The sequence below is a fragment of the Halictus rubicundus genome, chromosome 6 (genome assembly GCF_050948215.1).
Source record: "Halictus rubicundus isolate RS-2024b chromosome 6, iyHalRubi1_principal, whole genome shotgun sequence".
NCBI lineage: Eukaryota > Metazoa > Arthropoda > Insecta > Hymenoptera > Halictidae > Halictus > Halictus rubicundus.
The window spans coordinates 18594518-18619545 of record NC_135154.1 but is presented as its reverse complement, the minus strand read 5'-3'; the positions used below and the strand labels follow the sequence as shown (position 1 = coordinate 18619545).

Here is a 25028-nt window from a genome sequence, read left to right as displayed (position 1 = left end):
TTCACGATTCTAATCATGCAAAATCGGTTCAGTTTGCAGTTGCAACGCTCATTTCGCTGGCCGAAGGAAATGATTATCGTGCAAGAAGCAGTTGCAAACTTTGATGGAACGAAATGATTACAGTGCAACGTGTAACTGAGAACTAGATAATTTCACGGCAGCATCGATAACGTCCTAGGAAAGCGGGGTAGATGCATCCTGTCGCATGAAAACGTGCGAATAGCATTCCGCGAAACCGTTTAAGCCGGAATGCCTGATACAAATTCCAGCCACCGTCGTTTTCTTATTATATGATGTACCTTGACTCACGGCTTGTCTTTGTCATTACAGTGACAATGATAGATGCGAAGGCAGTGGCAGGTGGAATTGCTCAGTTACCGTGCGACGTGGAACCGCCGGTCTCCGGAGACAAGCTACATCTAGTTATTTGGTACAAGGGGGACGCAGACACACCGATATACAGGTAAATTTATACTTGCACCACTTCTATCCAGCAGACTACGAACGTTTACGCAAATTCACATCTCGCTGGCTGAACACTGCGAAAAACTCCCACTGAAATTCCATCTGTTCGCAAAATTCTGTCTCACAGAAATTTCATTTCATATCGCCGGCACTGTACGACGCTGCACAACTTTTTAGTCCATTTGTTTGTAATTTATCTGCAGCTTTCTATACGTTTGTACACCACAAACGTCTTCGAAATTCGGTAGAGTCTGAAATAGATTAATGTTGCTGTTCCTTGAATTTTCTTCACACGAAGTACATGGAAATTTGCATGAACGTTCGTAGGCTACATTTATGCATGTGTTGCGAAGCAATCGAGACCGAAAATCCCGATTAAAAAATACGGATCTGTATCGAGAAGGATATTACACCGTTTCACTGCATTGTATTTCAGCCCATGACTGTTTTCACCATAACTTTGTTAATACTTATAACTTGTAAAAATCGTTTGGCAAGAATGGACTAAAGACTGCAAAGATTGAAATCGACTAAAAAATTTCGGACCAAAAATCTCTTTCAAAGAATAAAAAATTAAATAGTTATTCTATTGCATCCTATCGCGCTCACTACGCATGCCACGAGTATAACTCTGTAAATACTTCGAATTTTAATAACTCGTTCGGCAAGAATATTCCAAACACTCCAAAGATTGAAATCAACCAAAAAATTTCGGACCACAAATCTATTTCAAAAAATGAAAAATTAAATAGTTATTCTATTGCATCCTATCACGCACGCGTGTGCCGGACACGCATTTGTCCCTTATCATAACTTTGTTAATACTTAAAACTTTTGAAAATCGTGTGGCAAGAATGATCTAAAGACTGCAAAGAATGGAATCAGCTAAAAAATTTCGGACCGAAAATTTCTCTCAAGAAATGAAAAATTAAACAATTATTCTACTGCGTCCTATCACTACGCGTGCGCCAGTACAACTTGTCCCCAGTACAACTCTGTGAATATGTTAAATTCTGATGAACCTCTTTGCAAGGACATTCAAGGAGGTACAAAGATTGAAACGAGGCGAAAGAGTGCAGTCCAAAAATGTCTCGTAAAAAATGCAGACCACAATCCAGACCGGTATCTGGAACGAAGAAGAACCGCGTTGTTTCGGAGCGCGACCGCAGAGAGATGTATCCGGTAGAATACTTTGACCGTTTGAGGGGTACACGGTAACCGTGATGCAGGATGCTCCAGTTTTCCGAGTATACCTAAGGCGTGGCGAATGATATTTACCGTGGGCAAACATTTTCAGAAAGTGAAACTGGTAGGGCCCGGTGTGCCCGAGGAATAAAAGACAGCTCGGCGACCCTGGACCACAACGGTGAATCGCGCGATCTTTCATCGGTTCCAAGAGCAATCGGAATAGTTTTCGGCCTTTCGTCGCGTTAAGGGAGCCACTTTGAAATTCTCCGGATAAATGCTGCATTGCGGGCAATCCACTTTCTCGCGGCATTCTTCCCATAAATTCATTTCCGCCGAGCGAATTTTACGTCTGAAATGTTGCCAGTTCGCTCCCCCCTCCCCTCTTTCTATTTCTCTCTCTCTCTCTCTTCTCATGTTGCTCGTTCTCTCTGTTTGTATTTCATTATCCACGCTCCACGGTCTTACTATATTTTGCTAATTACACTGTCGAACGTGTGTTGTAAGTAGACTACGAATTTTAATGGGAACCCACGTTCCTCGCAGCCTGGACGAAGATTAAACGGAAACGTATTTTCTTCCAGCGACGCTCCGCCATCGGCTTAACAACGGAATAAAAGTTAACGTTCGACGGTGCTCGCGTTTTACCGTGCTTCGTTCACCGGTGTTTTCAATAACTAATTGGCGGATTCAGTTTTTTACTTCTTTCAGAAACGCTGTGAAATTCGATGAAAAGATAATTGAAACGCCGACTACCGTACGCGGGCTTTTTAATAAGTAGACTGCGCGTTTCGTGCGTTCGTGGCGAACACGAGGGAGCGAAGTTTAAAGCAACGAACAGATAACAAATATTCGAGGATAGCAGTGTATTATATCAGCTTTGTGAAATCATGATGACCAGGTTTACGAGAAGCGTTCTAATGTTTCTAATTTGCTATTGTTGAGATCGTAAAGATGCATCCGCGAGGAATTATTCAACAAATTTATTTCTTTGGGGACATATTGTTACAAAAATTACTTTTGGTTCGAATGGCCACTTTTGGTGCTCCGTAAACTCAGTGTGAAAAGAAGAAAAGATTTTCTGCTCTCTCTTGCTACAATGTTTCTTTTCCATAAAGATGTTAACCCTTTCCACTCGAGTGGTGACTCTGAAGCACCACTAGAAATTATTGTGGCATTATTTCAAAGAAATGACGAGAAATTTTACAAAATATTTGTTACATTACAAAATTTGTATTTAACAGATCACTAAACATTTAAATAAATCGTGGTGGAAATCGGATCAGTTTCGTATGAATAAAATGAAAATATTCCAAGACGGAAGAAAAATTTAGTTTTAGAATGAATATAGCGCCGAGTGCAAAGGGTTAATAATCTATCTTCGGTTTTATTCCTATATTTCTGTTTGCGAATAATCGCCACGATTTTAAGTAAAAATCGTGGATCCGTATTTCATTAAAATTAAATCGACGACGTTCCGAATTTTAGAATGATTATGTCTTATTTTTTATGCAAAGTTTTACGTCGAATTTGCAGTCTGAAAGGCGGTCGTATAGAAAAGAAACACTGCGACACGTTTTCGCCGGTAACACGTTAAAACGTCGTCGATTCGCGTCGCAAATCCACTCAGTCGGGAAAATTCCAAAGAAAGTAGAACGAAGGAAACCCGTTCACACGATGTCAGAACCTCTGACGATCTCGAACGATCCGTGGCATTATGCTACGTGTCCACGTGATGCAGCTCTTGAGAATTATACCAGTTTTACGTGCCGGAACTAGTTTCAGACATCCACTCGTGTTCTCGTTTACAATTTTTTGGGACTACTGCACCTGGCACAAGGATTTAATTTATTCCTAGGTGGCTGTCATGTCTGATATCAAGCTTCATGTAACCAGGAATGATAGGTCTTCTTGCTGAGCTCCTTTTGTAATATTCCGCACGAAAACATTGAAACAGTCTTGAAGCAATGCTATTCCCCGGAACGCTATCTGCTAGAGGGTGGAATTATCGTGTTGGGATAGAGTAAATCATTATGTCCATGTTCAAAGATAATTCTCAAACATGAATGACTTTGAAAGACCGACATATCAGGCTAATGAATTCGTTATGGAATAGGCTACACATCTACATAAATGAAAGCATACAGTTCCATATAAACAGAGATCTCATTGAAATCAACGAGATCTGTCGAAACGATGTAGATTTTCTTTTGTAATTAAAAGTCTAACGACGACTCATGGATGGTAAAGGTAAATTATGCAAACGAACTTGTTAACCTACCTAATACACTTGTAGAAGATACCTTTTAAAATTTTATATAAAAATTTATTGAGACTGCAATGATGCATTAACACATTGACTGCCAAACAAACTATAAACCTCAAAAATTCCATAAAATCAAAGTAAGTTATTTAAGGAAATAAAAATTGAAAAAAATTAAATCAAATGAAGTCTAATCTGGTACAATGAATATATTAACGTAAAAATTCATTTTAAAACCTGGACAAATAATTCCGTCACCCACGTATGGGTGACATGGCAGTCAACGTGTTAAAGGGAAATTATGCGATAAATCTTTGAATAATTCTTTGAATATACAGGAAAGCTGACGGTACAACCGAAAAGTTGACGATTCTACCTTCAAAAAAATAAGTCAGAATGGTATACATGAAACCACAGTAGAAACAATGTTAATGTCACCGGAGCCATTTGTCGTTACCTTTTCTCCTTATGCTGAGATCGAATTAATCGCCGGCTAATCATCGTCAAAAAAAAAAAAGTAAGATAATAACCAGCCGGCAGTCGAAACTGGACATAATAGGGAACGAATGAAATTGTCAGGAGTGAAATCATCAAGTCGACACGAAGCATAAGTCCAGGGACGTCCTCGAAGACCGGTTCCCGGGTCGCCACAAGCCTCTCGGTGCCCGCGGCGTTCCCTGCTACCGTGCAAAGAGAAAAAGGCGTGGAACACCTGCCCAGACACGGCGTATAATCGTGAATCGCTCGATCCGATCGCCCGTAGATCGTTTCGATCCCTTCCCCCTCTCCATCCCTTGTAGCCGAGATTTTCTCCCGGTTTGACCGGGGATTTCGGGGGCGAGCTAGTTTTTCGATCACTCCGGATCGGTAAATATTTGCGCGGAGAGTTTCATCGCGGCCGCCGACGCCGACGCCGCGCCGGTTCACCCGGATTGATATTAACCGCTTTGAGCCCCGAGGAGAGAGAGAGGACACCGATCGATTTCGTTGTAATAATACTGCCAAGCAAATACGAGATTTTGATTATACGGGGTCGAGCGGGGCCTGAAAGAAAAATACAACGTTCGTTTGGGAGCGAACGGAACAAACGCGTGACGTCATACAGTCGAAGCGTTACATCTGATCTCGGTCATGCGTGAGGTGACAGTAATCTTCGATCTTGGTTAGAAATTGATTTTTAGTGCGGCCCGATTCAGTGAACCGTGTTTCATTGCGATCTTTAGAAAGGAACGAGGAACGAGCTGTGATAAATTGTAACTTTCGGTTCTTGGCAATTGATAACCAACCTCTTAAATAAAAAGAGAACACAATGGTGTGCATGAATTTTTAATTCTTTGGACCGCTGATTTCAAACTTTCAGAACTGTATGGATTTTTGCGTTTGTACCGAAATTGAGAAACCGAGACACTTTCGAAATAGTGAAAACATTGCAAGAATTTAAAAATATTGTTGTATTATTTTAAACCTGTACACTCTTGCCAACTAAGCAACCTGAAAATCCAAATACAATTGAAGTTGTTTTGTTTCACAGCAAAGATATCAATCGAAGCGGATAAATTTTTTAGTTGAAGCACGTATGATCGCCATTTTTGCGATAAATTAGCTACTCAGGATTAAAATGACTCAAGCGAATTTTCTGTTTGCCTGCTTATACTGTCAGGTATATTACATTGGTCACAAGATACAGGAGCGAGGTAAACATTTATTTCCCTCATCGATAATTATAATATGTTAACAATAATATATCGACGTTGTTGAACTTGTTTTATATCTTTAGACTGTTTTAAATTGCACCAACTCATTTTCATCGCGAATGCATAAAATCCGCAGTCTTGTGACGAGGATCGAACGAAGGCGAAAAAGAATGCAACATTCATTTAAGAACGATTGGAACGTATGCGAATCGTATCGTATAAAGGGGAGAGCAGGTCAACGACAACGCAGTTGTCAAATGAATGGATTTATTAGTAACAGTAAACCAACTCGCGGATACACGTGACGTTGTACAATCTACGGGACAATATGATTCAGTGTCGCCGCGGACAATGTGTAATACAGAAGCCGTGGCGCAGTCAGTTTGTTCCGCGTTGAAATGGCAAAGTGAGAGTAATGCGGCCGGTTCTTTTTGTATTGAGATATATAGAAATATAAATTAGAACGGGAATTACGGGACACCGGGTCTCGGGAAAGATTTATAAGAGCGCCGGAGAGGTCTGGATCGTGTAAATTCGACGGTGTGGAACTGAACGACCGTGAATCCTGCCGGATTTCGAGTTCTCGAGCCGCTGCTTCCGCGAGGTTTTGATTTCGAATGTAGAAATCGCTAGAACTTTAAATTTATTGTTCTTGGAAACGGTAGATCCGACCAGATTTGGTTCCCCGGTCTCTAAGAATCCTTGGGAAATTGGATCTATGGATCGGCAAAGCCTTCGAACCCCAAACGTAGAAACTGAAGTATTCCAGAACCTCTACAGCTTCTAGAATCCCTCAAAATAAAATTTGGAACACAAGCAGCTCACAACCTCTTAATCTCCATAACTTCAAATCTTGAAAACTGTAGACTTGATCGAACGTGATCTTTAAGAATTTTTAGGAAAATATGTAGTAGTGTAGTAATTTTTTTGTAACGATACCCTGAAAAATTCCCGAGTAATAAACAACAATCCCAGAAACTGTATTACGTCTGGATTCTTCAAAACGACTTCTGGGAATGTGGCTGCCACTCAGCCAATTTTTGAGATTTTCCTACGAAAAGATACTATAAACTGCACAACATTTGTGCTGTTAAATAACCTACTCGTTATATAAAAAACAACCATTAATTTCCTCAGAAAAAATTCCTAAAGATCGCGTTCTTTTCAGATCGCTAACTAGGCGCGCCGCCCGTAAGTTTGACCAATTGACGAATTTATTTCTAACATTATGGAAAAAATACATAAGATTGCAACAGAACCATAGAAAAATATAAGGTTTCCTTAAGATAGAAATTTCGCGAACTGTCAGCCAAGGGGCGTACGGGGGTGAAACGTCCATAAAACGCCCACTCTCACCCCGTGCAACCCCCTGATCATCGAATCGCGACCCGGGAAATTATGGTCGCGATATTGCCGCGCGTTCATGTACATAAGTATAATACGTCCGTCACGACGCGGCAGGACTTTACAATCCGCTGTTTTATTAACACTAGGTTTACGGGACCCGTCAAAATGACGGATTCTAATATTTTTGAATTGCGAATACTGAGATTGTAAAAATACATCCATGAGCAATTATTTAACAAATTGATTTCTTTGAGTATATATTATTTAAAAAATTGCTACAAACTTTCATAGATTCATTCGTGTTATTTTTATAAAGTTATGTAAAATAGTCATTTTTAGTGCTCCGTAAACCTAGTGTTAAAACCGAGAACTCAAGGTTTCCGGGAGTCGAGTTTATTTTCCTCCGAGCCCACAGACGGTGTTTTCATGCCACCTCCTGGAGCACAACCTCCCCCCTCCCTCCCCTGGTTATGTACGAAAAGAATAAAGAGATGTCTTATATCTCTTCTGCCCGCGTTTTTATTTCCCTTCCTCCGCGGAGAAAGCACGGGGATGAAAGCTTCGGAGTTGTTTGCAACGAGGCTCTGGGTGTCTTAAGCATTTTAGTGATCTCTTCATACGCCGCTTCGTGGTTTAGAGCTGCCTTTCGGTGGTTAGGGGCCGCCTGTGATACTTTTTCGTGTGGTTGAATCGCGATCTAGCGCCATCGCAGAGGAACAGAGTACATTTTTAAAGCTCCTCTTGTCGAGCGAGCTTCGAGAACAGCTTTATTGGTGTCTCTCGATTGTGTTTTTCATTTTTAATATACTGCCGGTGCTGATCAAAGGCTCAGGTTCTCTTGTGAACACGCTGGGCGAGCGTTTTTGTTGAGAGTTTATTTGATTTTTGCCGTACTGTGCGCCTGAATAAATTAATTTATTTAGCGACCTTGAATTCTTATTGCCGATAGCAATCCCCGTGGGACAAATTTATTTTTTTAGAAAAATTCGATACAAATCGTGTTAGTCTGTCTGATAAGTATGGACAGTAACAATGATATCATTATTAAGAATATATGCAGAAAAAGGACGGGTATTATTAACAACGATGATCGAAGAAATGAAAATTGCTTTTTGTACGATTTACATCGTAGAATTGCCTGTATTACGAATTTTTATCTGCTTCTGGGGACAATATATTAAGCACGCCGAGGGACAAATTACTTCCTGATGTGCATGCTACAATGCTACTTGAGAAAAATGAGCGCGCACTCCTTGGTCTAATTGTATAGTTCCAATTGGGCCGTTTTCTTCCCCTGTACCGCCGCCACAGGCAGTTTCTCTGTCCCGCAAGCTGATATATGAATTGCACCGAGCTTAAAGGTATCCCACGTTGAAATTATGAACGCGGCAGTATTTCTCGCGGTGCATAAGTAACTTGGCTGCAGTATTACATCCGCGAATTTACGACTCCCGATTGCTCAGCGCTGTGAAAAGCACCGGGAACAAAAATTGTTGCCTTCAAATACCCATAAATTAATCTTAACGCCTAGACGCATCACCAATCCCTCGATTACAAATACCATAATTTGTGATACCAACGGTACCATAAAATATGACAGCATCAAAAATTCGGCGAATAATCCGCCCATTTTTGTGCTACACTTGAAATCAACAAATTACGTTTCATTTGTAACGTCACGTTTTAAAGAAATACATCTCGCAACACAAAAGAGGGAATTTTCACTCCGAGGAATATACGAGACTTTTTTTGTTTTTATTAAGCATTTGAAACCCTTCTGCGTTTATTTAGCTTAGGAATAATATAAGTGGGTACAATAATATAGAATACAGAAATAAAACAAGAAGAATACAATTATAATACAAGTGAATACAATAACAATGTCCGTTCATACTAAATATGTAGTTTGCAATTTCTGAAAAAAGAACGAATACTAAGACAAGCTTCAATATTTGACATGCACGAGACTCAAGTTAAATTCGAAAAGGTAAGAACCAGAAATAAATGTCCCCAGTAAACATTCTATCAATTTTAATAATTAACTTGCTAAATCAGGGGACGATTTCTTACAGAAATTTTGTAAAATAATTTCCCTAAAAATCGACAGGTGGTTCGAATCTTTCAGCTCTCGCAGTATTGAAATATAGTACTTGCAGTACTCACAAGCAATTCGAACAATTTCCAGAACAAGCAGTGAAATTTCTTAACAATCACACTGCGAAACTCACCTCACCTCTGACACGCCATAAAATCAAAGTAATTCATTACGTGGATTTACAGTGATTTCTCCATATAAGTCGTCAAGGTCAGGATGATAAACGTCGCAGAATCATCCCCACTACCGCGGTGTATACCCCGCGAGGGGCCACTTCACTGTACTCCATCTTGCAAATGATTACTAAATCGTCACTTTGCTGGATGAAAATTGTGGATCCAAAATAAAGTCATTGATCGATTGCGCCTGATATTTACCGAAATAAAAATCGAAAAGCTAAAATCTGCACGCACTGAGCACTTCGTGCAATCTCCAGATCAGGTGGTTGGTGTTCGCGTGTTCCGTTTGACAGAAACGGCAAAGATATGGCGAACGTTGAACGGGTTGCAGAGTCGACTTCCGGTCGGCACCCGTTTGTCGTACGCGTGATTTCGGTTGTTCAAAGCGGCCGTTTGCCGGCCGGGATCTAATTAACCGTGAACTTTAGCGCGTAACAGCGAAATAATTGGTTTGCACGACGAAATCAGGCCGTGGGATCGATCTCTCGGGGCGAAACGATGTGGCCGAGCGGCCAACCCCCGGAAAAATCAAAGCTCGAGCCTCGGTCCAGGCACGGTTCATTTTACCGGATTGATAATCCTGCTGGTTTCCCAGGCAAACGGTGTAACTTCATTATGAACGGCGATTCGATGGGATTAACGGGCGCGAATGTTTATCCTGACTCGAGTTTAATCGCCGAGACCCGTTGTTTGTTGATTAAACCACTTCGGGCCAGTTTCTCCGAAATCCCTTTCCGGAAGTCTTCCTCCAATCCACTCGCTTCGCACTCTCCAAATTGCGGTCTAAAAATGTCCAGACTTTTGTCGTACTCTTCAGAAAATTATTGGGAGAATTTGATCAACACTAGATTTACGGGACCCGCCAAAATGACGGATTCTAATATTTTTAAATTGCGAATATTCAGATTGTAAAAATGCATCCATGAGCAATTATTTAACAAATTTATTTCTTTGGGTATATATTATTTAAAAAATTGCTACAAACTTTGATCGATACATTTATGTTATTTTTATATAGTAAAATAGTCATTCTTAGTGCTCCGTAAACCTAGTGTTAAAAAAGCAGAGTACAGAAGAAAATTGTTTTAATACTTGACTGCTCTGTCACTCTGGTACAAACAAGAGCGACAGGATTTTTTTTAATTGAGCTAAAAATTAATTTTTGCAAGATTACATTCAGTCTACCAAATTTATTTTATTCATTCTATTATTCATTCGTTTATTTTATTTTATTAATTTTATTAAGTATATTCTCAAGTTACTAATTGTCCAGAAACAACTAAAATATATATTTACATTTACAAGAAATATACATTTATTTCATCTCGCAAATAATTAATGCACTTTCGGTATGATTGGAAGACTTACATTAGAAATGCAACTGCAAATGATTAGACGAGCCACGAATGAGTTTGCACGCCTAACATTACTATTTTCGTTCGCACGTCCACATACACGCGAAACTTGCCAGATTACTCGAGTACTGAAGAACGAGCGTTCAATCTCAGTGGACGGTCGCATCAGCGGCATCGCAAGGATATTTTCATTTTAGAGATGCAGGTGGTTAGCGTGCCATCATTTGGCCCCGTTTACAAAAACTGAATGGCATGAAAGGGATTCGCAATGAGGCGGATAAAGGGAAAATGGCAGCGCATTCCGGGAACGAGAGCGTAACGCACGGTGGCGCGTTAGCGCTCGTAAACATTTTGAAAAAAATCCCGTGATAACCGGCCCGGTAACAAATAGCTGGCTATAATAACGCCGACAGAATATGGTAGCACGTTGATTGCGCAGCTCGGCGCGGAATGCTCGCGGGAAATGTCGCGCCTCGCGAGACAACCGTATGCGAGAGATAAGAAAAACGGTTGCGGTTAATTATTAGGGGTTGCAGAATTTCCCTCGCCGCGTTACGTCGTCAATAACAGCCAACACGCGAAATTATGGCGGATATTGCAATTCACTGTCTCTGTACTCCTATTTTGGCTGTGAAATCGAAGTGATCGTCATTGCGAACTGTGTTTGCAAAGTGTAAATTGTTTTGCGATTCCTAGAATTGCGTACAATTGCGTGGGAATTGTATTTAGTATGTTGTCAATTTTAAAATAGCTGGGAATAATTGAAACTTTTTCGCGGTTTTACTGTTTGTTGGAATTTATTATTAGGAGACTCGCGTTTCACATACTTGAATTTATTGGCCTTCCAGGTGGAGGTTATTCATGTATTCGAGCATTGACAATACAGTGTTTTCTCTACATATGTCGCCAAGGTCTGGATGATAAACGTCGCGAGGTATACTCGAATGACCTCGGTCGCCGAGAACCATAACACGGCTCGGGTATGTCTCCTGGGCGATACACGACGCTGGCAAGACCCGTGTTGTTGACATGTATCGAGAAGATTAACTGTAGTTGCAATTTATTTGAGAAATATAAAAACTCTATACCAAAGTTTACTTTCTATATTCAATTTTACATAAAACGTGCTGCAAAGGATTAAAGGAATTGCTCTGATTTTGTACGATTTTATTTATTGACGGTTCGGTGGCCAATCTATCAATTATCGTACGTAAAATATAAAATGAGAGGACTGCAAATTTTTGGTACAAGCAATCTTCCAATCGATAGAACTTTTTGGGGGTTCCGTGAAATTGAATATGAATATGAATATGACGCATGAAGATCGCTTATAGATCGAATATGAGAGTTAAAAAGTAGAAAGCTTTTTATTCTTACGTGAGAGCTGGGATTAAACGTCAGAGCTTGGCCAGAGCTGGAGATAGACGCCGCATAAATTACGGTGAACAGTGAATTCGCATAAACATTGCCGGTCGCGTGATCGATAATCGCTCGTAAAAGGGAGCCGTCGTCCCGTGGAAGATTCAATCGCTGTATTTATAGCGTCTCTGGCAGGGAGGCGAAGGGCTGGAGGCAGGATAGAGCAAGAAAATGTAAATAACTCGTTGGGAGAAAATTTCTTCAGAGGTAGATGGCGCTTTGATCTCTTTAAGAAAGCTCTCGCGCCATCGATACGCCATAAATTTAGTTAGATCCTGTTGCCGGCGCAACCAACGGGCCCCGGTAATAAAAGTACCGTCGCGTAAAAGCCAGATATTAGACGGTAAAGTGGCTCGGGAATCTCGCGTGACTCTCTCTCTTCCTCCCTCGCATCTCTTTATCTCTCTTCTCAGCTGTCTCTCTCCTCTCTCTCTCTCGCTCTCTCCCTCCCCACGTTTCCTTGCACTGTCTCTCCGCTTTTCCTTGATAACCGGACGTGTTTTCCCCGATTGATCGTTCCGCATGAGTTTAGCGGAGGCAATATGAAAGTTTCGCTTGCATTTCCTCCACCCACGCCTCGTCCTGATTCCGAAAAGACACTTCGACGTGCACTTCCGCGTATCTGCGCGAATATGCCAGCCTTTCTGCATGATTCCCCCGGAATTCCGAAACCCTCGCTTCGAGATTGGTAATCTTCTTAACGGAATTGTCAGCGTATGTCTTTCCCACGAAACCCGGGGGCGTCTAATTGGATAATAATTGAGATCGCAAGTACTAGACATTTTATTCGGCCTTTACAGCGAGCTCAAAGAAATTCCGCAATCGCTGGAACTCGATTCATATTTTTCGAATTTTACCTTAGAGCATTGGAAACGTGGTAAGACGGGTTAATCGATAGACTGTGGATTTTATACAGTTGATATCAAAATGTAAGACAAGTTAGACGAGTTTAGGAATATCTGTACACTATTTTCAACTCGCGAAAATGATTAAAGAAAGGAAGACATTGTTATCTGACTTCTGCTCGTTGCGATCGATGAAGAAAATTTTCATTTTGCAGAAAGATTCGTAGTCGAGTAATCAACTTTCATCTACATCCATAAACAGTATCACATTTAATAAAATTGCATGTGTTAAACACTGCAGTCAACTCAATAATTAATTAGATACTTCTGCCGTGAATAATTGAACTACTTCAACCTCAATTTAATATTAAAATGATAACTGGACTGCGGATCTTTAGGCAAAATAAAAATGTTTTACATTGATTGCGGGAAGCAGAAATTAGATAACAATTAATTTCGTCCCTCAACAATTTTTATACATGGACAATAACATACCAATGTTCATAGATTTTTCGAATCTTTTATTGTCTTATACTTCATTTTGAAAATTTCTTCAAAAATGCATAAAAATCCGCAGTCTAATGATAAAAAACCTAACAATTCACATATCGCAATTTTAATAGACTTTGTTTCCTGTCAAATCAAATGAGAAAAGAATTGAATAAAATTGCATTTCCTGATCGACCACAAAAAACCAAAAAATGATGCATCGTTAAAGTTTCTATTTCATAATGTTTGAAAGATTCCCATAAGCCGCATCTATCAAAGCGTTCGTCATGTACAGATTGGCTATCGTTTTAATGGTAAATAAAAGCACGGTATAATTTCACCTGTTTCTCGTTATCGATATCAGCACAAAAAAGGTGAACGAATTTTGTTGCTCCCACCGGCATTCATTAATTACACCATCTACGATCAAACGTGTTTAATGCAATATTAATTCGAACAAGGCACCGAGTTTCCTTATCCGCTCTTTTATTAGTCATTTACTTCGACGTTACGACCAGTTAATCGGTCTATTAATCTTAGAATGATTTATGATGTATCACGATCGCCAGCTTAGCTGCCGTCGATGACTGAGTGTGCCTGGTCACGAATAAATCAGAGTAACATGCACTTACCAGAGGAATTACGAGTAAACGACCGGCATTCGTGAAAACATGGAGATTTATAGATCGATTTCAAGAGACTCTAATTAAATATTACGCTTACCTCCGGGCCCTTTACAATCTCGCAGACCGTGTCCAAGATTAATCATATTTACCATTTTATTACCCTATAAATATTTCAGCCTCTCATTATCAGCTTCTCGTAACATTTAATGCAGTTAAAATTCTACATCTTCAATAATATAAATTTTTATTAACGTAGATCCTTTCACGTTTAAACGTGTTTTCTGTATCGCATGGACTAATAAATTTCAGAATTTTAAAAAATTCTCATCCTATGCAATGCACGTTTAGTACAAAAATTAGTATAATAATCATTTTTCTCCTATTTCCACAAAACTATAAAAGGTTTCGCTTCGAAAAGTGAACAGTACTTTCCAGTGAATTCGACATAATTTTCTTATAGTATCAAGATTTCTCTGTGTTTCTACCACTAGTGAAATAAACGCAACTTTATGGGAACAAAGCTACAAGTTAGTGAAACAATAGCGTTAGGCCGTCGAGCATGATTTGAGTACGTTCAGCGTCCGAAACGGGAAGCACAGAAAACCGAAAAGTCGCAATTAAAACGATTCAGACTCGCGAAATTATTTGCTGAAAAGCTCTCTTCGCCTTTCTAAAGATAATCCGGCGGTGACGAACGTCGTATAATTACGCTGAAATCTTTCTTTGCTCGCGCAATGTTACATAGTGTGAATCCGCCGGGTCTCGGCCGAGGTATTCTTAAATATGGAACCTTCGTACTTCGCGTTACAGAAGAAAACCGGGAGAAAGCCCTGCAACTGGTTTGGCTCGGTGAAATGTACGGCGGAACGAATTTCTTTCCTTTTCTCGTTTATTCGGCGGCACAATGTTGCCGTGCACTGTTTAAAATCTTTGGAAACTGCCTCGAATAAATCTTGCCGGACATTTAATTTCAAATACGAATTCCGTGCTTCGTCGACGCTTTGAGTGGCACGCAGCAACTACAAAAAAATCTACAAAATTAGAGGAATTTATCTAAATTGAAAATTCAACCTCTATGATACCGGGGACTCTTCAATAATTTTTGTGATTCGGTACTTGCATTTTCCAGAGTGTTATGAGCATACTTCAAAGAAGTGAGCTCTCAAATAAATGATTAAAATTCAATGGGCGATCTCTCGCAGGCTTGGTCGCCATTTATGGCAGCCATATTGCGAGTCAACATCCTCCGCTCTTTTAAAAGTTTTACAAACAAATTATGAACTCCAAAATGGAGGGAATCATTTTATATTTACGTTGATAATAATATCCAGACAAGTTGAATAATTGTAAACTAATGAGTTCAGAACCGAATGATCGACAGGTGATGGTAGGTTCGGTATTGATCGGTTCGAGATCGGTATAAATCGGCGTCGACGTCGTGTTGTGTTTCTTGTACCGGTTTATGAGGTTGTGTGTGGTCCTAGTGAAACGCGGGAAACAATTTGCTCGCGAGCAAACCGAGCCGGCATTAGTTATTCCGGCATGGCTAACGAAAAGCGTTTGCATCTTGTTCCTCGAACTCTGTGTCCCGCTGCCTATACACGGCCGCCCGAATGTTTGCAGTTTCGACTCGAGAGGACAAACCAACGTGGAACAGGGAAAACACTGGCAGAATATCAGCCTCGACAATCGTGCCTTCTTCAGATACAACGACCAACCGGCGAAACTCACCCTCGGCAACGTCTATGAGAGCGACGCAGCCGTTTACAGATGCCGGGTCGATTTCAAGCAGTCGCCGACCAGGAACAGCAAAGTCAATCTCACAGTGATCAGTAAGTGTTCATCTGATTTTTCATCGATCCCCCATTGGCCCCCTCGCCATTTTTCATTCTGCTCGAAAGCCACCCCCTGCAGAACGATTAAACCAACCCCGTAATTACACTGTGGATTTTTATACTTTACGCTTTCGTGCTTGACATTTTACCTACCAACGATTACAGTGATCAGTAAGTGTTCATCTGATTTTTCATCGATCCACCATTGGCCCCCTTCTCCCCCCTCCCCGCCATTTTTCATTCTGCTCGAAAACCACCCCCTGCAGAACGATTAAACCAACCCCTAATTACACTGTGGATTTTTATACTTTACGCTTTCGTGCTTGACATTTTACCTACCAACGACGCAGTGTCTTCGTATAACACGCTCGTTAAACTAGGCTTCAAAAATATTTTGATTAATCTACAGATTTCTACGAGTACGTTTAAATTAGTATTTCATACGCGAAATATTTGCATAGGCCGTTAATAGGCATAAAAGATATTTTGATCAATCTACAGATTTCTACGAGTACGTTTAAATTAGTATTTCATATGCAAAATATTTTTACCAAATATATATAAATTTACAAAAGTGTCCAAGGCCAAGTTTTTGAACGTGTCCATTTTTGGAGAATTGCAAAGAAACTACGAACAGAAAATCGTGAAGTGTGTCGTGTGCTTCAAGGGACGATCGAAGTGTTCGGAATTCATCTACACGATTACTATAACGGTTACATTATGTTCTTCGTTTCGAAATTTTCAGTGCATCTTGGAGCAATTCAGCAATTTTTTTCGAAGCAAACTTCGCGACGCATCTCGACGAAAGTTCGCGGACTTATTTACATGCGTTTAAAGCACGCTCATGAATTTGTATACGTTATTATCATCAAGACTGCAGTAATTATTCACCGAGGAAGCGGACCGTTCCTACCGGACGGTTCTTTCGACCTCTTACCAGGACTTCCTTTGATCCTTTCCTTTTTTTTTTCTTGTATCCTCGACTCAATGTGCCACTCCATTCGTCCCTTGTGTCCGTCTGTTTCATTCTCCATTAATCTTTCCGTCCTCCCGTTTCCTATCCTTTGAACCTACTGCGTCCATTACTTTCCCTTGACGTGATAATGCAATATTTTTAAATTTGCCTTTACTTAGTAATTTACTGCTCCTTTCTCCACGATTCTAGCCTCCTTCCCTCCAGAGTTCTGCCGTCGTTCCATTTCATCAAGTCTCATCGTCGTTCCCCGTTTCTTATCTTTTCCCAAGATAAATATGCTTATTTCTTATTTATCTTATTAACGGCGCCGGTGAATCCGCTGGTTCCTCGATCAGATATTCCGATTCCAAATAAATTAATCTTTTCTGGCTTCTTACTCTCAAAAATGGATGCTGCAGGGTCTCCGGCACTTTTAAAAAATCATACAAGATGCTGGAGATATGGAATAAACGGATAGCGTCGTTCTAAATGCATCTTTTCGCGCTTTGGCTTCAGAGAAATCTCACAAGATGCTGCAAGACCTTTGGCACTTTTCAAAAATGACATCAGACGCTGGAAATATCGAGCAAATGGGTAGCATCATTCTAAATGGATGTTTCCGCGCTTTGGATTCAGAAAAATGGTACATGCTGAAGAATATTCGATTTCCTTGAAAGAAAATATCAGATATAGGAGATACTTTATTAATCAGATCACAGATTAAAAATGGTACTTGATGCTGAATAATCTTCGATATTTCCAATCAGACAGCAGTTCAGCCAAATAAAATTTAATTCAGATTAAATGGACCTTCCAATGTTCTTGCTTCTGTAAAATGGCACAAGATTCTGGAACTCTTGTGATGCTGTTGGGGAAAAAAATCGGATCTAAGAAATACATAATATTAATAATAATAGAATGGTTTATCTATATGACGGTATAGTTTCGGTCAAATAAAATTCCATTTAAATTAAATGGAACTTCCAGCGTTCTTGCTACTTAAAAACGTCTCGAAATTGCAGAATTCGTCTGGCTTTCCAAAAATACAGCACGGAGCATAAGAAATACAGTTCGCAGAATCATCTAGCAATAATAGACGAAACACATATCCAATATTCCCAAGTAAAGCTCGTGTTCTCGTTCCTCTCGGTACGCTTCCTCCGTTATTCCTCCGTGTCTTTATGCAAACACAGTAGAACCACCGAAAGATTCTACACATCGGAGAAAGCAGAAACGCCAGAAACCGCCGATTCTTATTCTTGTCCGTCCTCTTCTACGCCATTGCACGATGGAGCCTCTCGCGTTTTCCATTTCTCCCGTGTCCCCTCCTCCTCTTTCGGCGATTACACATTTTCCCAGCTGGCCGAAGGAAAAAATCCTCGGCAAATTACGCTTTTAAACTCGGACTACATTCTCGTATTTATTCGTCGCTGGGAGATACAGTTATACCTATAAATTCGTGGCCGAGTGGAGTTCCGCGCGCGGATTAACCGCCGCGACTACGTCCGCAAATATTTCGCGAGGCAAACATCGTTCTAATTAGAAAAAGAAAAAAGAAAAACATAACTCGGTCGACGGCCGGGTGTTCTTCTTCTCGTTGTTGAGGAATTTATCGCTTTTCTCGTTTTCGTCTGAAATTTTTGTCCCCGACTGTATGCCTCCGCGATTCTTTTTCGTGTTTCCTCCGGGCACTCGCTCCATTTTCTCCCCCCTCTTGTTCCCGACACTCTCGCTAATTTTTTTCCCTCCTAATTCCTTCGACGTCTCTGCTATGTTCGCCATTTTCACTTCCTTTTCCCCCTATTTTCTCTCTCTCTCTCTCTCTTTCGTTCTCTCAATTTATCCCGTTTGTTTTCCTCGTCTCGCCCTCGATATCCGGCACCCTTTGATTTTCTCGGAGTTGATCGAGGCTTTCCGCGATTAGCCTGAACAAACAGAGATCCCCCAGCCTTCTTGACCCGGATCCACGGTTCGCCGAGCGACGATTAAGAGCAGTTTTATCTGGAAAGTCGTCGCTGGATCACGGGAAACACGAAATTCCGAGCGGCATGGCAATCTCGACGCGATCGACGTCGCCGATCCACAAGCGATATCGATAAGGAAATTCTGGTCCGCGAGGATCCGGTCGCAGAGCGTCGTTCCATCCTGATCGTTTCGGGACCTTCTGTTCCGACTGGATCCGAACGAATATAAAACTGGAACTGTCGAAATAGAACGATCCGAATTTGATATCGCAGTCACCAGAACTTCTGAAGTTAGAGTCACCGGAGTGTTGGATCTTCGGGTCCATCATCGGCGAAATTGCGGAGGCTTTTACGGGGAAATACCGGACGAATTCGTGCCCGATGTCGCGCAGAATGAAAATCATAGTCGGTCACTTCGGGACAATAAATGAGTCCTGTTTTAATTTCATACGATTCCTCTTTACGAAATTGCGACAATTTAGTGCCGACGATTTCCCAAGAATCGTAAATTTGGCGTTCGAGTACTTCCTGGAGCCTCCAACAATTTCAATTTACAATGAATTCTCGGTATACGATAATAAAAATATATGATTCCATTTAGAAAAATATCGATGACCTTGAAATCTTGTAAAAAAATAACCTTGAGAAAAAATTTTTACCATCATCAAATTCGCCCCTTGAAACAGTACAACTTTATTCTGCGGAGATTTTTTGTATCACTAATAATAACCGAGATATTTAGGTGTTCCCATTTAAATGCCCCACCCTGTATGTCAACAACACGGATCTCTTGCCAGTGTCATATATAGAGAAATCACTGTATTTTATTGACTATCCCTTTGTTTAAAAATCTGAAATTAAGCGTTCGAATACTATCGAAGTATTTTTAACAATTTACTTTATGCCTACCACTTCGATTTTATCGAAGATGTGCCGAGAGACACGTGGCTGCGACCCAGAGAAGGAGCCACAGGTGAAAGGTCAATTGCTTAAAATGCCCCGGTGGTCCAGGATCTCCGAATTCCCCTCAGAAAAGAAGAGAAAGCCGTCGAGATCGGAGATCCTCTCGAAATCGTGGCTGGACCGTTGGAAGGATCACCGTGTCCCCTATCGACGCGATCAATTCCATTCGCGGAGGATTTAATCGGTCCGCAAGGCCGAAGAGGCGAACACCGTCGTCCATTTCAATTCCGCTTGTCTAGCACGAAAACAATTTGCATATCATAAGCGGCGGCGGGTTCTTAAGTGTGCTGCGGGGGTGGCTGGCAGGGGGTGAGAAGAGGGAGTTAGGGGGATGACGGTAACGGCTAGCTAGATAAGAATACCAGCCAAAGTGTCTGGCGGGTGACACACCGGCGATGGTAATTCATCGTCCTGCGAATTGATTCGCTCTGCCGCACGACCGACCCCTCCCTCTCCTCCCACTATTCGCGAAAATTATGGTACTCTTTCGCGAAGGGTAAAAAGAGGACGGTCCTTATTGTTGTGAAATGATTTCAGTACCACCGGAGCGGCTTAGCATACTGGACGAGGACGAGAAGTCGCATATTCCTCACTATATCCTGGGCCCGTACAGTGAGGGGGCTTCGCTTAATATCACCTGTGTTGCTGCTGGAGGTGAGTACTATACTTTATACCGGTTCTCATTATATTATTATATATTCGCAATGAATTAATGCCGTGTATCAGACGGTTCAAGTATGAGAAGACGGTAGAACGCTTTTGGAAATTGGATTTGATACGATTGAAGTATATTTAGTTCGCCTGCTCTTTCATTTCCTTCCATCGAAAGATTAGAAAAATGAAAGCTAAGCGGAATAGAGTACGTGGAACGTTTTCGAAAGACTGCCAGCTCCCGAAGGAGATTTTATTTCTTAGGATGAAAGGATAATAAAGACACTGCGCAGGAAACGGCACGAACTTTCCGGGCGACCTAATATTTAGCCACGATTTCCATTCCTCCCTGTATTTTCGTATATTCTTTCTCTTTTCATCATAATCCTTTTGCGGCCATCGCTTTCGAGTCCCATCGTTGCGAACGACTGGATTTTTCACACCTCTTCGCTCTGTTGGTCTCCGATGCTTTCCTTTCGGGCTCCTTTTGTTGCACCACGGCAAGTTTTCGAATCGGTGAAATGAATTGAACTCGATTTTCTGACGAATTTTTCTCCAATCGTAACCCCTCGTTTCCAAAATGATCTACCGAACCACTTCAATCGTGAATTTTTTCTCTAGAATTCTCTATTAATAATAGAAATACGTTCATAGCAAATTTGTAGTCTTAAAAGTTCTTAGAACGATCATTATTTCATTCGCTGAAATTTCTGAAATGGAGTGGTGAAATTTTAACTGTTTAATTCGTGGTTTGGTAAAATTCTCTATTAATATTAGAAATACATCTAAGTTCGTATAGCCTTGAAATTTCTTAGAACTATGATTATTTCATCCGCTGAAATTTCTGAAATGGAATGGTGAAATTTTCCTGTTAAAATTTCAGTTTGTGTTGCAAAATTAAATTTCTCAGGAGAAATTCGCAAACAGTACTTGAACGAAACATTATTTCTCCCCTCGAAGACACTGCGCCGTTATGCAGAAAATATTACGCGCTGGATAGCTTCAGTTCATTAAATTATAAATATACTGCGGATGTTTATGCAGCGGCGCACCGTGTTCAGAGCAATTTAAGCGTAAACAGTAATTTACATTCAAATTGTAGTCGAAAATTTTATCTTGTTACATCTCGCGTAATATCGATCGCCGGAATATGTTCCACAACAATTTTACATCCGCTATCAACGCTCTTCAAACAATGCCCGAGAACAACATAACTCGGAACAAGCCGATTAAATTAATTATACATCCATTGAATTGCATCAGCGTATGTCACAAATAACACGGACTACTTTTATATTTTTGAGAAATTAAATATTAAAGCGCAAATAGAATCATTATTCTACTGTATGTGCCAAAAAGAACGTGATTTTTTAATCATCACGGTTTCTTTATCAATTTTTTTTTTATATATCGTTCATTTTAAAGTGATCGCGTTTTATCCTATCCTATAATTTTTATCGATTTTTTGTTTCAATTCGATTCAGAGTTGTTAGATTAATTTTAAAAAATGAGGAAAAACGGATATTAAAAAATATATTTTCCAATTAACCAAATGAAAAGGGAAAATTGAGATTCAAAAATATATTTTTCGCTGAGAGATTTCGTTGTATTTATAGTTCGGTAACCATTCGTAGCTTTAAATTGATTAAATGGAAAATAAGAGGAAATCGAGATTACAAATGTGTTTTTGAATTTGCAAATTAAGAGAGAAAACGAGGATTACACTATGCTTTTTCGTTGGTACTTTTTATCCTCTAGTTGCAACACGTTGAATTTTTACAGTGCGCGACAGAAATTTCTGGTACTGCAGCCATTTGTATCTTTAGGATTGTTGAACCTTAAAAATGTAAATAAAACATAGTTGTCTGTATCGATGCCTGTTGTTTATTTAGTCGAGACAAATATCGAACCTTGCTAGAATTTTAGAAAAAAAGGCTTCTGTATTCAATAGTTAAAAAATAGTTAGAACTAGTTAAAAAAATATTTAAAAATCAACCTCGACCTCTCATTTTCAATTGAATGCTACGTATTCTAATATCAAAAATTGAAGACAGTCAATTGATTTTTAAAACAACCTCGAGACATTGAACCCACATACTTCTCTCTTTCAATAACACTTTCTATTTATGCACCCTTAAGGGCGACCTCCATAACGCAAGTGTTCTTATGGGTTCGCGCTTTCTCGAGAGGTAATCGGTCTGCTGAGACTCTTGCGTGTACGATAAACTACAAAAATTGGCTCTGAGGGATTCCAAGCAAAAATGGTTCCGAGACCGAAGTGCACGAAACTTTGAAATTACGAGCTTTAAGAAAGTGCGGTCGAATTGGATACTATTTTCTTGACTATTTAAACACTTGGGAAACCCAGCATACAAACATTTGGAAACGTTTGAACATTCTATATATGGCACGAAAAAATCCAATCCCGGAGATAGCAAATAAAAATATTTTCAAACGAAAATAAAATCGATGGAAAAAGTGCTCGGTCAAAATACTGCCGGAAATTTTTAGAAACGTCTCCTGAAGGTGAAATCAAATAGAAATGTTTATAGTTTCTGTTTGTTTATTGTTGGAAATTATACGATAATTACTTCTCAAAAGATCCCAACTAATCTTGTCTCAATAAATATTTACAAAAGTATTTGTAGAAAAGTGACAGTCCGAAAAGTCAGAAAAACCATAAAGTAACACACGGTCACTAATCAAACAAATTTTGTACACCAGGAGCCACAAGGAAATATTTTTAAATAGGAAGTTAAAAAACATTCTACTAAGCACAATCAAGTACAATCAAATGCACACAAGTGCACTCAAGTGCAATCAATTAAAATCAAGCACATTCAAGTACAATCAAGTGTAATCAAGCACGATCAAGTACAACTAAGTGCAATCAAGTGCAATCCAGTACAATCAAGCGCAATCAAGCACAATCAAATACACTCAAGTGCACTCAAGTACAATCAATTAAAATCAAGCACATTCAAGTACAATCAAGGGTAATCAAGCACAGTCAAGCACAACTAACTGCAATCAAGTACAATCAAGTACAATCAAGCACCATCAAGTACAATTAAGCACAATCAAGCACTATAAAGTACAATCAAGTGCACTCAAGTACAATCAATTAAAGTCAAGCAGAATCAATCACGGTCAAGCACAGTCAAGCACAGTCAAGCACAGTCAAGCACAGTCAAGCACAGTCAAGCACAGTCAAGCACAGTCAAGCACAGTCAAGCACAGTTAAGCATAGTCAAACATAGTCAAACATAGTCAAACACAGTCAAACACAGTCAAACACAGTCAAACACAGTCAAACACAGTCAAACACAGTCAAGCACATTCAAGTACAATCAAGTGTAATCCAGCACGATCAAGTACAACCAAGTCCAATCAAGCCCAATCAAGCACAATCAAGGCACAAACCAGGAAAAATCTATCCCCACGAACATCTTTCGGTAACACTACTTCTCGAGGAACAACGCGATGCATGTTTGCATCCAACTCGATGCAGATTTATTTAGTCGCGTCAGTCATGATCTCTCGTTTGTTTATCAATCAGTATGGTGCTTTTGCTTAAAAGTGGGGGGCAAGAGATGCGAACGCAGGAGGCGTCGCAAGATAAACGCGAGCTCGCAGCGGCTGGGAATGCGGGCCACGATACACGGGGAGCCGCGTGCTTCATCTTCTTTACCGTATCCGGCACTATTAAATTTTCATTTTAATCATACTTCGCGCACCCGAAGCGATACCAACTTCCGGGGTTGTTTCGCTGATGGGAAATTCCTGGCGGGCACGCGTATACTCGCGCGAGCGGTCGCGATCTCCGGCAGCAGCCCGCGCTGCATGTCGTTCGTTCCGCGAAAATTTATCAGTCGAATATAAATAACCAGACGCCGCGGAAATACCTGCGGAAATTTCAATTTTTCTTGAATATCTTCGCTGACGCTAGAATCCCCACTTTTTTGCGCGCGGAATTTGCGAACGTGCGGATTCGACGTTTGAATGGAAATTCTATCAGGATTAGCTATGTTATGTCGTCTTCTCTTGAACGCGAGTAATATTTCATGGACTGTGAAGAACGAGACAAAATATGTAGAACAGAAATTGTTGTGATACGTTTATATTTTATGCTTGATGACTAGACTGCGGATTTTATTCATTTATGACAAGAATGAGTGGATCAAGTACAAACCAGTGTTATTAAGGAAAGAAACGAATGTCAATGCAGCTAATGTATCGTGAGATTAATTCAGACTTATTTTAATTTTCATAAAGATCCGCAGTCAAATTATGTACAATATCGTCATCCACCAACAGGAAAGAAACAAAAGCTCTCTTTTTTAAGGAACGATTGAGATATTTCAAACCCGGTACTTCTCCGTCGAATGCCTGCCCCGCATCTCCGCTATCGCGATCGTCCCCGTTCCCATGAAGTTAGGCTCTTTGACACGCGACACCCGGCGAGACGAGATTGGCAGTTTGCTCTTTCGAAGTAAAGATTCAGTGCACAAAGGTCCCCGGTGCATTCGCTCGCAGTATTTTCCTCTCTCTCTCCCCCCCTTTATTTCACTCCCTCTCTTGTCCTGTCGCGAGGCTCCTCGAATTTTCGTTTCTTCGGCATCGTCCTCTCGTCTCCTCCTTCGTCTCCTTCAGCTTCGAGGCCGCCATGTCGGCGAGTTTATTAGCCGCGCGTTTTAA

General features: G+C 40.4%; 1 protein-coding gene across 3 annotated transcripts in view; it reads left to right on the top strand.

Moving 5' to 3' along the window:
• Positions 1–25028, top strand: part of LOC143354794 (neural cell adhesion molecule 2) — a 472552-nt gene that overhangs the window by 366019 nt on the left and 81505 nt on the right. For all 3 annotated transcript variants that reach the window (XM_076789122.1, XM_076789121.1, XM_076789120.1), the window contains exons 2-4: positions 331–463; positions 15586–15794; positions 20217–20333. In XM_076789122.1, coding sequence (XP_076645237.1) covers positions 331–463; positions 15586–15794; positions 20217–20333 — 459 coding nt within the window. The remainder of the gene's footprint in view (positions 1–330; positions 464–15585; positions 15795–20216; positions 20334–25028) is intronic.